The sequence below is a fragment of the Rhopilema esculentum genome, chromosome 17, assembly GCF_057945365.1.
Source record: "Rhopilema esculentum isolate cy_ngs chromosome 17, ASM5794536v1, whole genome shotgun sequence".
Taxonomy (NCBI): Eukaryota; Metazoa; Cnidaria; class Scyphozoa; order Rhizostomeae; family Rhizostomatidae; genus Rhopilema; species Rhopilema esculentum.
The window spans coordinates 7,138,377-7,151,507 of NC_142831.1; the positions used below are offsets into that span (position 1 = coordinate 7,138,377).

General features: G+C 36.6%; 2 protein-coding genes across 10 annotated transcripts in view; one reads left to right on the forward strand and one right to left on the reverse strand.

The window, feature by feature from the left end:
- LOC135682178 (uncharacterized) overlaps positions 1-7,337 on the reverse strand; it is a 31,849-nt gene extending 24,512 nt beyond the window's left edge. Inside the window, exons 1-3 of one of the 6 annotated variants that reach the window (XM_089113428.1) lie at positions 6,454-7,337; positions 5,147-5,830; positions 1,933-2,072 (exon numbers count right to left, since the gene is read on the reverse strand). Coding sequence is in view for 2 of the 6 variants with exons in the window: in XM_089113425.1 (XP_088969551.1) it covers positions 420-446 (27 nt within the window). In the remaining 4 variants the exon portion in view is untranslated. Of the gene's footprint in view, positions 1-419; positions 673-1,932; positions 2,073-5,146; positions 6,430-6,453 lie in introns of those variants that run through there. The other 5 variants (XM_089113427.1, XM_089113426.1, XM_065196950.2 and 2 more) reach the window with 5 other exon arrangements.
- A 1,551-nt stretch (positions 7,338-8,888) lies between these two features.
- The window catches only part of LOC135682270 (protein FAM149B1), a 36,844-nt gene continuing 32,601 nt past the window's right edge, over positions 8,889-13,131 (forward strand). Inside the window, exon 1 of one of the 4 annotated variants that reach the window (XM_089113431.1) lies at positions 8,889-9,036. The gene's annotated coding sequence lies outside the window, so the exon portion shown is untranslated. Of the gene's footprint in view, positions 9,037-10,789; positions 11,139-13,131 lie in introns of those variants that run through there. The other 3 variants (XM_089113435.1, XM_089113434.1, XM_089113430.1) reach the window with 3 other exon arrangements.

The following is a 13,131-nucleotide window of genomic DNA, read 5'->3' on the forward strand; positions in this document are numbered from 1 at the left end:
CGTTTCTTTCACGATCCCATATGAACCAGCGTGTGAAATTTTTCTCTTTTCATTTCATTGCATTCTTGAAAGAATTCTTGAATGCTCCTTTTTATTGTTTTCGATCATGAACGATTGGCAAGACGTCTCTTGTGGTCAAACTTTTGCAAAGAACGCAAAATCTCTCTAATATTTAAGCAAATTATGTCCTTTTGGTTTTCATAACCAAGAATTTAACTCTCGGCCTGGTTACCAAGCTACAAAAATGCGAATCAACAATTTAGGACGCATTTTTGAATGGATATAGCTGAAACAGGGAGCTGCATTGGAATGGAAAAGCCTAATGTTTAGAAAAACTAACGACCCTCGTATCGCAGAAAAGTAATAAGAGAAGTGTTTACAAACGCAACATCAGATCAAATCAAGCGGCGAAGTGATACCTCGTTCGTATCCACCTCTGACGTCATACCCAGACATTCGATCCTAGGCCATAGGCAGATGGCATCACAAATCTTTATTGTCGGTATGGCTTCGTGGAATTGCAACACTGTCTTTCCTTGGCTTCATCCGTGTGAAACATGCAAATAAATTGCCAACGGAGGACTTTTCTTTGGCGCAACGAATTGGGCGAAACTGTTTGCTTTTAAATTGTTGTTATGACCGTGCCTGTTTGATCTCATAACTATCTGGCATTTAACTCCATTCAAAAAGTGAGGAACTTGGCTTGCTTGGTTTCTTTTACCCTTGAAAAGACGGGGGTTAATCGCACTTCCGGGGTCGTCCCTTAAGATCTTAACTGTCTTTATTGCACCGATATAAACACAGTTAGAAACATGAAAGGCAATCTTTAAAAACATCAGAAACGTTGTAGGCTAAGAGTTTGTGGGTAGATAAAATGGGGCATCATTAGCCTCCCCATCTCCTCTCACGCACGCAGAGCCTCCAGCCGGTGGGGATAGATAGAAACAAGCATATACAGAAACATATTCAGCTTCCCACCTCCCCCCATTCACGCAGAGCTTTGACTGTTGGCTGTACTGAAAATCAGGCGCATGAAAAACTACACCAAACGTACGTTGCTTTTACCATATTCACTTTTTTTATTACAACTGCATATAATCTCTACACCATTGTTCGTATCAAAACAAAATTTTTAAATTAACCTCAATTTAAAATTTTAATAGAAACTTTTGTGCCAAAATGTGAAAAAATATTAAATCAAGCAATGGCCAACAGGTAAGGTTTTCTGTCTAGAATTAAGGTTTTTTGGATTCTCTTTCACAAAAAGTACGACAATATAAATAAATATATAAAAAATATGTAGAAATCAAATTGTTTGAAATGAAGATACATGAAATTATGAACGTCAAACCTTTTTTTGTAATTAAAGTGCTTTATTGGTCTTAATATCGTGGTTTTACAGTCTGGTATCATTTGAGTGAGAAAACGTCATTTTTGAAGAAGCTAAGACCATTTCATTGTTGCTGTAATATTTCAGGAATTAACATTTCAGAAAACTTCAGAAAACGTTTTGATGAATGATGGACCAGTTCTGATATTTGTTTTAAAGCGAAAATTTATCTTATTATCCATCTAGAATAGCCGATTAACCCTGGAATCAAGCACCAAGTCATCAATCATGTAGTCAAAACATAAGCAGGGTAAGAAGGAAGCATTTATGTCTCAGTTCATAGTATCCTACTACCATCGATCAAAAGGTGATTAATGTACAAAGAGTACACGTCGATATCATTGACACAAAAATGAAAGTGACAGGTGGTACCCATGTAACATGGATTGAACATTTTTTCAATCAGAGCTCTCTTTGCCTTTTCAACTATAAACATTAACTAGGCTAACACTGCATTTAGATTTACTAGAAAATTTTCTATAAATACATTAGTGAAACTCTTTTCTTGAATAATCTGGCGTTACCTTTGTGTGCTCACTGACCTGTCAATGTTGAAAGCGACTTCTCTCATTTGCCACCGTCTTACACATCCAAACTGCTGTTGCTATAAACAAGATGCTTTTTACAAAGCATCAAATTTTCTGTTTCCGCGGAATCCAGTTAAAGATTAACCAAAGATGATCTGGAAATGAATATCCGTGTAAATTTGTTCATCTGTTGTCAAGTCGTAGTTCAGCAAGTTATTCGGTAGATTGAGTCCCAGACAGAAAACTAATAAACTTAGTTATAATTTTCTCGTAGTTGAGATTCGAACAGCTCTGTTAATAGCTAAAACATTGGTCTGTTATCATGACAGGCAACAGATAATGTAAATTTGCGGGTGTTTGCGAAGGCTAAGGCTGACAGCCTAATGATTTTAAAAGCGACAGGTCTTTTTAGCAAGTTTAGCAAGAAGGCTAGGTCTGACTATGGTCTGCCCCTAGAAAATTCTTGATAAAGCTCAAAGTCTCACTGGTTCATATTATATCTTTTGGTGCACCTGTATCAGTTTTGTGTCAGAATTCAGGCAAAGGTACAGAACAGAAGCAAGAGCTCGAACAATGCAGAGGGGCGTTTGTTTACTGTCTAGTGCTCCAACAGAAGATCGTCCACTGCCTTATTTTGAAAAGAGATTCAATCGTCAAACAAGTGGTGAGCTCCGAGGTCCAAGCTTGTTTCAGGTCATTTAGAAGAGGCATTTGCATTCAGTTGTATCCCCGCAGACCCAACGCTGCCAAAGTATTCTGAAACTGGACGGATAAAAATCTGTCGTTTTTCTTAAATGAATCAAAAACAGCAAATTATTGACATAATTTAAATTTTCGAGGGAATTTTTAGCTATATTTGAATGAATTCACAACTTAAAGCAGGTCGATTAATTGCAACAGTTTTACGGGAAAAGCAAGCATAAATATCACTGCCTTTCATTCCACAATGGCGTAACAATGGTTCTTAGAGAAACTTCACCAGTGTTGTAGGAAGGATAAAGTTGTTGGAGCGGCACTATCGTTTGAGAACAATAAGAACAAACCGGATTGTTCCTTGGAAACTTTGATTCTGTTGAATTTTTGAAGGGGCATTAGCCCCTTTGAGGGCATCGGTAGTCACAGTCTCTAGATGTGCTCACGTTTCTCAATCGACAACGACGCATCTCACCCTTCTCCTTAACCGTTACCTCTTTTATGGCACGCCGCAGTGGACAAAATATTGTTGAGAAAATATTTGTATGTTCAGATTAAATTTGTACAAGTTGAGCTTCATGTTTGATGTTTCAGTTTTGGTATTTCGTTTCCGAGATTCGAATTTGTTGTCCGATATTTTTATTTGTTGTCCGAGATTTGTATTCAGTGTCCGAGATCTAAATTTGTTTGTCCGAGATTTGTATTTAGTGTCCGAGATCTAAATTTGTTGTCCGAGATTTGTATTTACTGTCTGAGATCTAAATTTGTTGTCCGAGATTCGAAGTTGTTGTCCAAGATTTAAATTGGTTGTCCGAGATTCGTATTTAGTATATTTCCCAACAACCTTTTGTCCACTACGGCGTGCCATACCTCAGCTATCTATAGGAAAATTCAGCACTGTTCCAATGCTGTATTGTAACACAATTTGTACCTCCTTTAATGTGCAAACCATTATATTCATTTCTATTTTTCACCAAGTTGTGCCTTCGATGGCTTCACGTCAATGAAGGAATTTGGTTTTTGAGATGGAAAGCAACGTCATCATTTTCTTATTGAAGCTTAGAAATGTCGAAAAATGTGCGAATTTGTAGCTTTTTGTCCGTTGGCGAATCTGTAGGACCTAAACCCGATTCAATCGAAGTTTCAATTTGCATAAGGTAAGATAAACTTTAAACGAGAATCTTAGCCGAAATACGTTGCTTGCAGGTTCAAGATATCACAAAGATGCTTTAAATATGAATTTTTGCTACTGTGATAAGCACTACATGCAATCAAAAAGAGTTTGAGCATCCACATTAAACTAAAGGGAATGAACTAACATAATGCTACTTTTTTCAAGCCACAGCAACAACGCAACAAGATTCCCAGTACGAGAATTGTTTATACCATTCTGACAAATGCTTATGCTTGTGATTCCCGGTACGTAAATCTCTGTTTTATTTCTCGTCAATCAATTTTCAAATATTGGCTTGTTTGCATTTTATGCAGTCTTTCTATCAAATAATCTTTGCCTAGCCATGAGTGTATACCCATGTACCGTTGTACAAATATTTTTGGATTAGCAATAAGGTAGCGCGGAAAGAAGAAGCACCTCTTTTAATTGAAGCAAGGTAAATGTGTGCAAAAGCCTTTTCCTCGAATCCATCTAGACTAAATTGAAGCATGACAAGTAAAAAACAAAGTATTCCAAAGTTTATAAAAATTAAAGGGCATAGCATTCCACGGGAATCAATTCTGAGACATGGATCATAAATAGGTTTTAAAAAGAGGACTGTCAGTAGGCTCATTAGACCAAGGTTAAATCCAAAAAGCTCTTTGGAACCACAAAATTAGAAAAAAATGTTATAAAGAATCATGTTATAAAGAAGGGTCATGATAAGGGGAAACAGATTGTTGAGCTTTCAAAACAATTCAATTCATGAACAATACGGTATGAAGTAGATTAGATGCCTTCCTTGTGCCTCTACGAAGGAAAAAGCGCATACGTGAAGCGTTCGAAACCCTCGTGGTTTAGAGCGGATGTGTTATGGCTGGCATGTGGTAATAATTACAATGGCAAATCTTTCATTTCAGATTTCTTTCGACCACGAACAATACAAAGCATTAGGCCTAGGTTGTGTACACCAATGTTTGAGCTACACATGCCGATAATGCTACATTTCTTAAACTTGTTTGTCTCAACACTTTAAGGCAAATAAACTTCGAGCAAACCTTTCTAAAAAAATCAATTGAGAGAATTGCGAAATTTAGTTCAATAGTCATATCAGTTTCTGTATAGTGTCGTTGTAAATGGTAGCTAAAAAGTGTCATATCTTGGTCACAGCTTTTGTATTCTCATGCCAGTTTATAAAAAATGTGAGTTTGACAAGCTTTAATTTTTACGTATGTGAAAGTGTTTAGAGACGCAACCAAAATAAAATTATAGAATCATTATAGTTGTTTCAACCAATCGTAACAAAATAAAGTTGGCATCGAAAAAGCATTTTGGCAAACTTTTCGATACCGGGTATTTAAGTATTTGGAAAATCTTACATACCTCGATTTTATATTGTGTATTGCAATACCACAAGCTTTACTTCAGCAATTGATCCAGGTTTCCAATTTCCTCCGGGTGTTTCCTTTATTCGGGTGCCAGAAGTAGTTGATTTGTTGAATTTCTTCCAGACGACATACGTAGATAGCTTTTTTCCGACTCAGAGCATAGAGATCCGTAAACCTGTTGTAGACCAGATAATTCTCAGGATAAGAAGCGTAAATTTGCATTCAGTCGTAACAAAGAGGTGCTCATACTTGCAACATCGAAACGCGTAGGATTTCAAAACACAGTAAGCCCTCGACTGTCCAATTCAACCAGTTACAATGAACAGACTCTCTCTGCTACTGTTTTGCGTAGAACAGGCTGCACTAATGACCAATTAACTGCAAAATGGCCAATTACATGAATATGTTTGAAAAGCAAGCTGGATTAACACACTTCCCTATTATTCAAAGAACCACAAACAAACTGATGTCGAATAGCCCTTGCCTACGAGGGGCCTTCTCGATCTGACGTCATCGAATGTGAAATGTCAAACATGGTATCGTGTTCCTGACAACGATTATCTGCAGAGCTCAAAGCTCAAGCCTGATTCATGAGAAAGCGGTGTTTTGGAAAGCCAAAATGATTACTTTTGTACAATCATTCCATTAATTTATTGTCACAAGCACACCACAACCACACCTTTTAACAGAAAGAAAAATTATACTTGTACATCATTTTTAATGGCTGATTATCTACCAAAAATTACAGATTGTAAATTCCAATAACAAACTCTTAATTGATGATAAAGGTAGTGCTTATGGCCAATTTTCTATTGAAAGGAAAGTAAACAGCGGGGCGAGGGGATATCGGAGAAGGATAAAATGATTTCAGACATTTTGATTGATTCTTTTCTCTTGGGAACCACATAAAAGCCCAAATTAATGTGGTTACATGTTGCTGTCTGAGATTTGAATATAAGATAACATTTGCCTTTCGCTATTTCTTACAATTCGCACTTCGATGCTCGGTTTGCCAGAAGATGCTTTCCAATACACAGGCAAGGAGAACGAAATGCATTAGATGAACATATGAAGGAACTAAAACAGGTGTAAACACAGTGTCTGCAAACCATCCACTGAAATTAGCCGGTTACCGAGAAGAGAAGCACCCTTTATTTGAAAATTGTTTTCTTAAAACAGCTATACGACAATCATTTCCATAACCACGGTGACCAAAATTTGTTACTTAAATTTGATTAATCTCGCACAACAAAACGAATTGATAACAAACTGAAAATATGACAATCGTCAAAAAAGGTTTACCTTGCAAACGGTCCTTCCTTATTCCTGCAACGTCCAGCAAGCGACAATATGATGCCCAAAACTTCCTTGCTTTAAAAGAGTTTATAAACTTTGCAACTTGGTGCATTCAAGTGGCCTCGCATACCATACCTTGTCTCCATTTGAATTTCCTTCCTGTGCGTGCCAATTCAAGGCAGTATTCTTTGGAAGATATTTCATAAACATAGTTTATCGTAATCGTGTATTCAAAAGCTTTCCTCTTGCGACTTTTAAAAAGAATCTGTATTGTTTTTAATAAATCGCTCCTGCTAATAGCCTTAGCGGTTTCTTATCCAAGGCTGCTCTATTGAGAATTAATTTTGGCTGTTAAGCTGCTTAGGTTGGTCAAATAGAACAAGACCAAAGGGGCAGACTTTGTATAACAAACATGAAGTGGAATATTAATTAGGGTGTCTCCACAGCTTAAAATGACGTAACAATATGTAGAATCAACACTTCATAATTTCCATATATTGGCCATTATTCTTCAATTTGGTTAATTATAGCTATTGTGTAATGGTTTAAGGCAGTGTGTTCATGTCAAAAGAGGGTGAATACCTCATTAGTTCATGCATAGTCAATGTAGATCGATGCACGATCGTTTAAACTGATGATGAAATGCTGACATATCATTCTGCTGTTCTGTGTTTTCATTGGCTTAGACCAAGCTACTTGTCAGGACACACTCACTTTAATTTCTTACCCGGATTCCCACTTGTTTTTTAGTTTTCAAAGCTTGAGGGTACTGTCCAGAAGTGAAAACATATTCTAAGCCCCTGATTTTGTGTTATTTTGTTCTGCTTCCTTTTATCTCTTTCCTTTGTTTCGAATCTCTTACAGTATACGCTCTAATGCGATTGTCCGATGAATTTTGAATGCAATGGAGTGATGTCGCAAGGGGCACTTTGCTAGTTGGAAGGGGAACTTTGCTAGTTGGAAGGGGCATTTTGCTAGTTGGAAGGGGCACTTTGCTAGTTGGAAGGGGCATTTTGCCAGTTGGAAGGGGCATTTTGCCCTAGAAAGGTAGCAATTTTCAAAAGTCTTGCATAAGGAACCTCTATAATAAGAGGTTTTTTCTAAGTACTTCTTGGGGCAGGTAGGCCTCGGGGGGTAGGCCTCTGGTCTGACGTCCAAGATGCAATGTGGGATTGGATGGCCTAAAATTTGTGTTGCTGCTCGTCAGGTAGAAGTCGGGAGAAAAAGGAGAGAACAGGGAAAGAACAGGGGGCAATAGGGGGCCAAAAGGTGGCAACAGGGAGTTAACAGGGGGAGTATAGGGGGAGAACAGGGACATATGCCCGAAAAGGTTTAAAAATGCAATTTTTCTTAGATCATTTCGAAGAGATAAAGTGTCCCTTTTCTGAGATAAAGTGAACCTTCTTACCAAAATTCTTTAACTTTAAAATAATTCCAACGTCTCTGGCGATCTGTAAGTGGCAATTGACAGTAAACTATCAAAACAAGATTTATTCAATTAAAAATGAGCAATGCAAAAGATCGAAACAATCTCTGGAGCTGAATCTGTGCTCTGACTGTTAAAGGTGAATTAAATCATTCAGGCTTTATGCTACGTTGCATAATTATTCCATAAATATACTAGCTTGCCTTTCGTGCCGTATAATGCAACAACGTAGCTTTGAAATAGCTTGAACTTGTACGAGGAAAAAATTGGCAGCCATTTATAAAGTTGATAAACTTTTAAAATGACAAGTTTGTGAGATGACATTCTGCATAAACTAGGTTAAGTTAAGCTAGTTAGATTTAGTAAAAATTCATGACCCGCTTGTAATCTGAATAATCTAATGTCAGCAATTGGATTTAAATTAAGTTACTTGTACTCTCAGGCAACAATTGAAGGGTGATGATGCTGAATTTGTCAACTCAAAGCGACTATCGAAAGCTCGCTTCTCTACCGACCACATCCCCACTTTTTGCTTAAATGCCTGCAATACAATTTCATTCTATTTTTCTTAATTTCATTAGTTATTCTCTCAAACTTATGGCAGGACATAATGTTTCTTACTTGTACAACAAGTGCAATAATTTTCAATATATTATCTTTTGCTATGTTTACTCCGAGTGTCCATCCTTTGAGATCCAGTCTGGTTTGTGATGGAGACTGGATCTCAAATTTGTAAACACGACGTGAAAGAAATACAGAATGTTATTGTAAAAACCCTGCATATTTCCCGTATATGACGCCAGAGGAACTCTAACCACAGCCTTACATCAACTAATAAGACAGTGTTAAATCAACTGTGGAATTTGATGTCTGGAAAAATTCAAAAACTATACATATTAAGCTGTGATTTGCTTCAATTCAACATTAATGCAATTAGGTTGTCTTATCATTGATCTGGAAATCTAAATGTTGGAGGAATTGTAGATACGGCTTCTCAGACCACATAAAGGATATCTCGAAGTGCGGCTAGACTTGGCTATCGTATGTGAGGTTTCAGGAAAATTTTTTGGCTCCTTCAAATGTAATTACATTCTGGTTAAGGTCCTTAAAATGCAACTGTAATGTAGAGAAGTTTGGTTTAAAGAAGATACAAACTCAAGCAGGTAAGTGGCTTTCGACGATATTCTAATTATTTACAACTTAAAGCAATTTGAATATCCAACTATAAATCTATCTACTGGTGAAAACAGTACTGAGATATTTTCAAAAGAAAAGAATAGTGATTTAGTGGGTCTTGATCCTTGAAATATTGCTTGTTTGCTACATAAGACACATCACCTTCAAATGCCAAAACTGATTATGGAATATTCAAAAGGAACATTCGTTGATCATTAACGAATCGGAATGGCTGATGAGGAATGTGCCATTTCTAATAGGTCTGGGATGGGTCTGGACTTCAGCCTTGTGTTCCTGAAATTCCATTGATTGAGATTCTAACCGTTTTGAAGACAATTTCACAAATAATTTGCCTTGTTGCTGAGTTTCAAATTAGAAAAGAACTGCAAAGTCATCTTACCCTTGCAACCCTGTAGCCTCCTCTTCCCTTTCAGGTGCGTTGAGTCCCACCATTTCGTAACTTTATGTCTTGATAAGGAGTGGCGCTGAGAATTATAAAATACATCAAATTTTATATGCTTTTAAAGCAGAGGCTCTCTAAAAAGAGGGTAGAAATTCAGTGTTAGGGCGTCTTTTAGGCAAAGGGGGGCTTTTGCCGCAGTTGATAACATGACTTGAGGTACAAATTCAAGTAACTTATTTTTCGGTAGAGTAGCTTAATCTATTTCCTTGTGTCACTTCTACCAGCCTACTCAATGAAATTGAATTATCATATTTCTTAAAGCCATAATTGTCATAGCCTCCTTTTATCTCTTATTCATTTTATCTTCTAGCACCAACATTAACCGTTATACAACTCCCTGTAAGTCTACACAATTAACTGACCTCTTATGGCTGCCTTTGCAGAACTGTTTTCAAATTTGCTGATGCAAGCAAAATTTATTCCTATGCATTTTTGGCAAACAATTGAATCTGTTTCATACAAAATGCAGAAAGTCCCTTAACATATTTGCAAAGTTGTAATAATTGACCTTGTGTTCTCAAAATTTTTATAAGTTGATATGTTGCAATAGTTTTATTTTTAACCAAATAAGGCTTTAAAAGAGTTGCATTTTTACTCACTTTTGTTACATTCATTGTTGCTAACAAAATCTGTTCTTCAGCTTAACTATTAAATTACTGGTAAGCAAAATACATTTTAACATTATCTATTTTTATCAGCTGATGCAGTAAATGCTGAATGCAACTCATAGTTCCTCTAACACGGATGCAAATCCATAAAATTTATAAATCCTTGTGTAATACCAATTGACTTAGAGCATTGCACAGTTTTGATTTGGTGACATTCAAAGCTGGGAAATCGAACTAAAAATAAAGAAGCAGTAATGAATACTTTCAAAATTATCAAAATCCTTTCAAGATCCTTTATTATTTCTAAATGATAGAATAGAAACCGGAATTTCTTGAAAGAATTTCTTGTTATCTCGGCAGAAATATCCTGTTCGCTGAATTTTGCTGTCAGTGCAGAAAATCAAACCCATGTCTACTCTTGCGATTATTTTGCTACCGTTCTGTGCTTCTCTTGTTTGCCTAGAATCGTTGTATTATCAGTACCAGGATTCTTTCTCAAAGTAACGTACTGTCTGTTATCGAGATTGCTATACCATAAGATGATTTATCAATGAGAGAATTACGCCAATACTTATGTATGGATGAATAAGATTATGAACATAAGAACATTGTCAAATAATAAACAATAAGATTACTTCAATACCATGTGGCTAATGAAGCGTCAGCCAAGTGTGATGTGGTAGGATTCAATCTAAAGCTATTCCATATATCAGATGTGAGATCGGCTCTAGCCTTTTGTTTTGTAGCTTTTGATTGTTACAGTATTGAGTAGAGAGGAATCCAAGAGATATGATGATTAATTATTCATTGCAAGTGAACAGCAATCTATCTTAAATTGAGACATGCTGGCTGTACGACTTTCCATCAGAGTTGCCCAATACTGAGATGCACAAAATATCATCATTCCTTTATTAGCACGATATCAAGAGCATTATCGACAACATGAGGTATCCAAGGGCCGCCATTCAGAGTATCACATTCAATTGTCTGCATTTTTGAATGGTACCTGTGTACTGAAGTAAGTTTATGACTTTTTATCAGCCTTTCGCAAGAAAGTTTAGTTTATAGAAATAACGACCAATTTTAGAAATTAACACAAATTTCTTACCTTTTAAAGCGGCGCCAGCCCCAAAATAGTGGGGTGGACAATGAAGGGGTGGAGCTGATAAAGGGGTCTGGGTGAGAAACTGGTGCAACGCCGTGCGAGAAGTCGCGCTCGTTATTGATAACCAAGTTTGACATATGTTGAAACCCTCAATAGAAGAGTTAAATTTCATAGGCAAAGGTTTACACACATGAAAGTTAGTAACATAAAAGTTAATTTCAGAGTGGTATTTTTTAGCTAGCTAGAATGGTTTTGAACTTATTAACGAGGCTTCCTTGGTCTATTTTATCTGCCATATCTCGATAAATTGTAATTTGAACTAGGTTTTCCAACTTTTCGTCCGACATTGAGGCACTTTACAATCCTTACAGCATATAAAAGTTTGGGTACTAGTTTTACAGTTAATTATTGCCAAAAACCTTTAACAAGGAAGGAAGGCAAAGACCACACGTCAAGAACCAACTGTTTGGCACGAAAAGGCTGTGTTTTATACCGTCACTGACCATCAAAAAGAGTTCTGTTTTCAGAGAAGTAAACTAACATCCCCCTTATGTTTTTAATCCAGTTTTGGAAAAATTGGGAGATCGATCCTAAAAAAGTGGGGTGGACATGTTCACCCCAGTCCACCCCGTGGCGCAGCCCATGCACCGAATTCTGACTCTCTTAAACTGAATATTGAACTCCAATTTTTCTATATATACTTAATAAAATCTGGAACAGATACTAAACCCTGTTTTCAAAGATTCTTCTAACTTTCGGTTAGCAATGTTAATTGTACATACCTAACAAGTCCTAGGAAGACCATAAGTTCTAGCAGGATGATACCGAATTTGTAATTCAGGTAATATTATATATTACTAATTTTTCATAAAATGACGCCGAAACAATGGAAACATCTCCTCTCGCACAAGTTCTATTTAGTCTGTTCATTAAACGTCTAGGACGTAGCATGCAGATTTTAATTGGGAAGGGTGGGGGGGTCTCAATGACTTTCTGGCAAAAGGGAAGGGATGTAATAAGAAAGCAATTTTAGTTGACTATCTGTGGATTTTTTATAAGTATTTGCTTGATTCAAGATTACACCAACCAAAGTGCTTTTGGGTGGGTAGAACAGCTCCTTTCACATCTCCAGAAGTCCACCGATTTATAAGTTTAACAACGTTTTTGAATAAGATTTTTATGCCATCAACACTTTCCTGCCAGCAACAACGAATGGCCCCAATACCTTGCTAATGGACAAAATTTTACACCAAGGAGGCATTGAAGAGATTGTCAAGCAGAGATTTCCAATGTGATCTAGCTGTAACCTGATAATGATTATTGTGTGTGATCGAACCGATCGCCTTCTATTCCTCTAAATTTCTTCACACTCGCTAATAGAGTTCTTAAGTGTGACGTCACTCGCTATTTATTCAGTAACACCATTTTAGCAATAGCAGATAAGAAGTTCCGACTAAGACCTTCCTAAGATCCTCATTAGAAATAAAATCTTACAGAGACTTTTAATTTCAGTCCTTTGCCAGGAAGGAGAAAGAATAACCTAAGAAAATTGAACAAAAAAGCGAAGAAGGAAATTAATTTTGTGACAGCAGGATGATTGTGCAAAAGCAGCGTGTAATGAGGCTCATGGAGATTCTACCTATGTTACCTGAATTCAAACGTTATAGAAGCCGGAATATAAAAACGTTTGGTGGCAAACACTTGATAAATTTCATCAAATATGCAAATCCTATTCCATAAACATCATGAATTGGTAATGTGATATTTTGAAAAATAATTATTCGCTCCATGCATTACGTTGAATTTACGGCGACATTTTCTTCACATATCTTAATGAAAGCTATTCTTCTTGACATTTACTCGATTGTGTTTTCTTTCACAAAGGATTTCTGTAGAAGTTTACCTT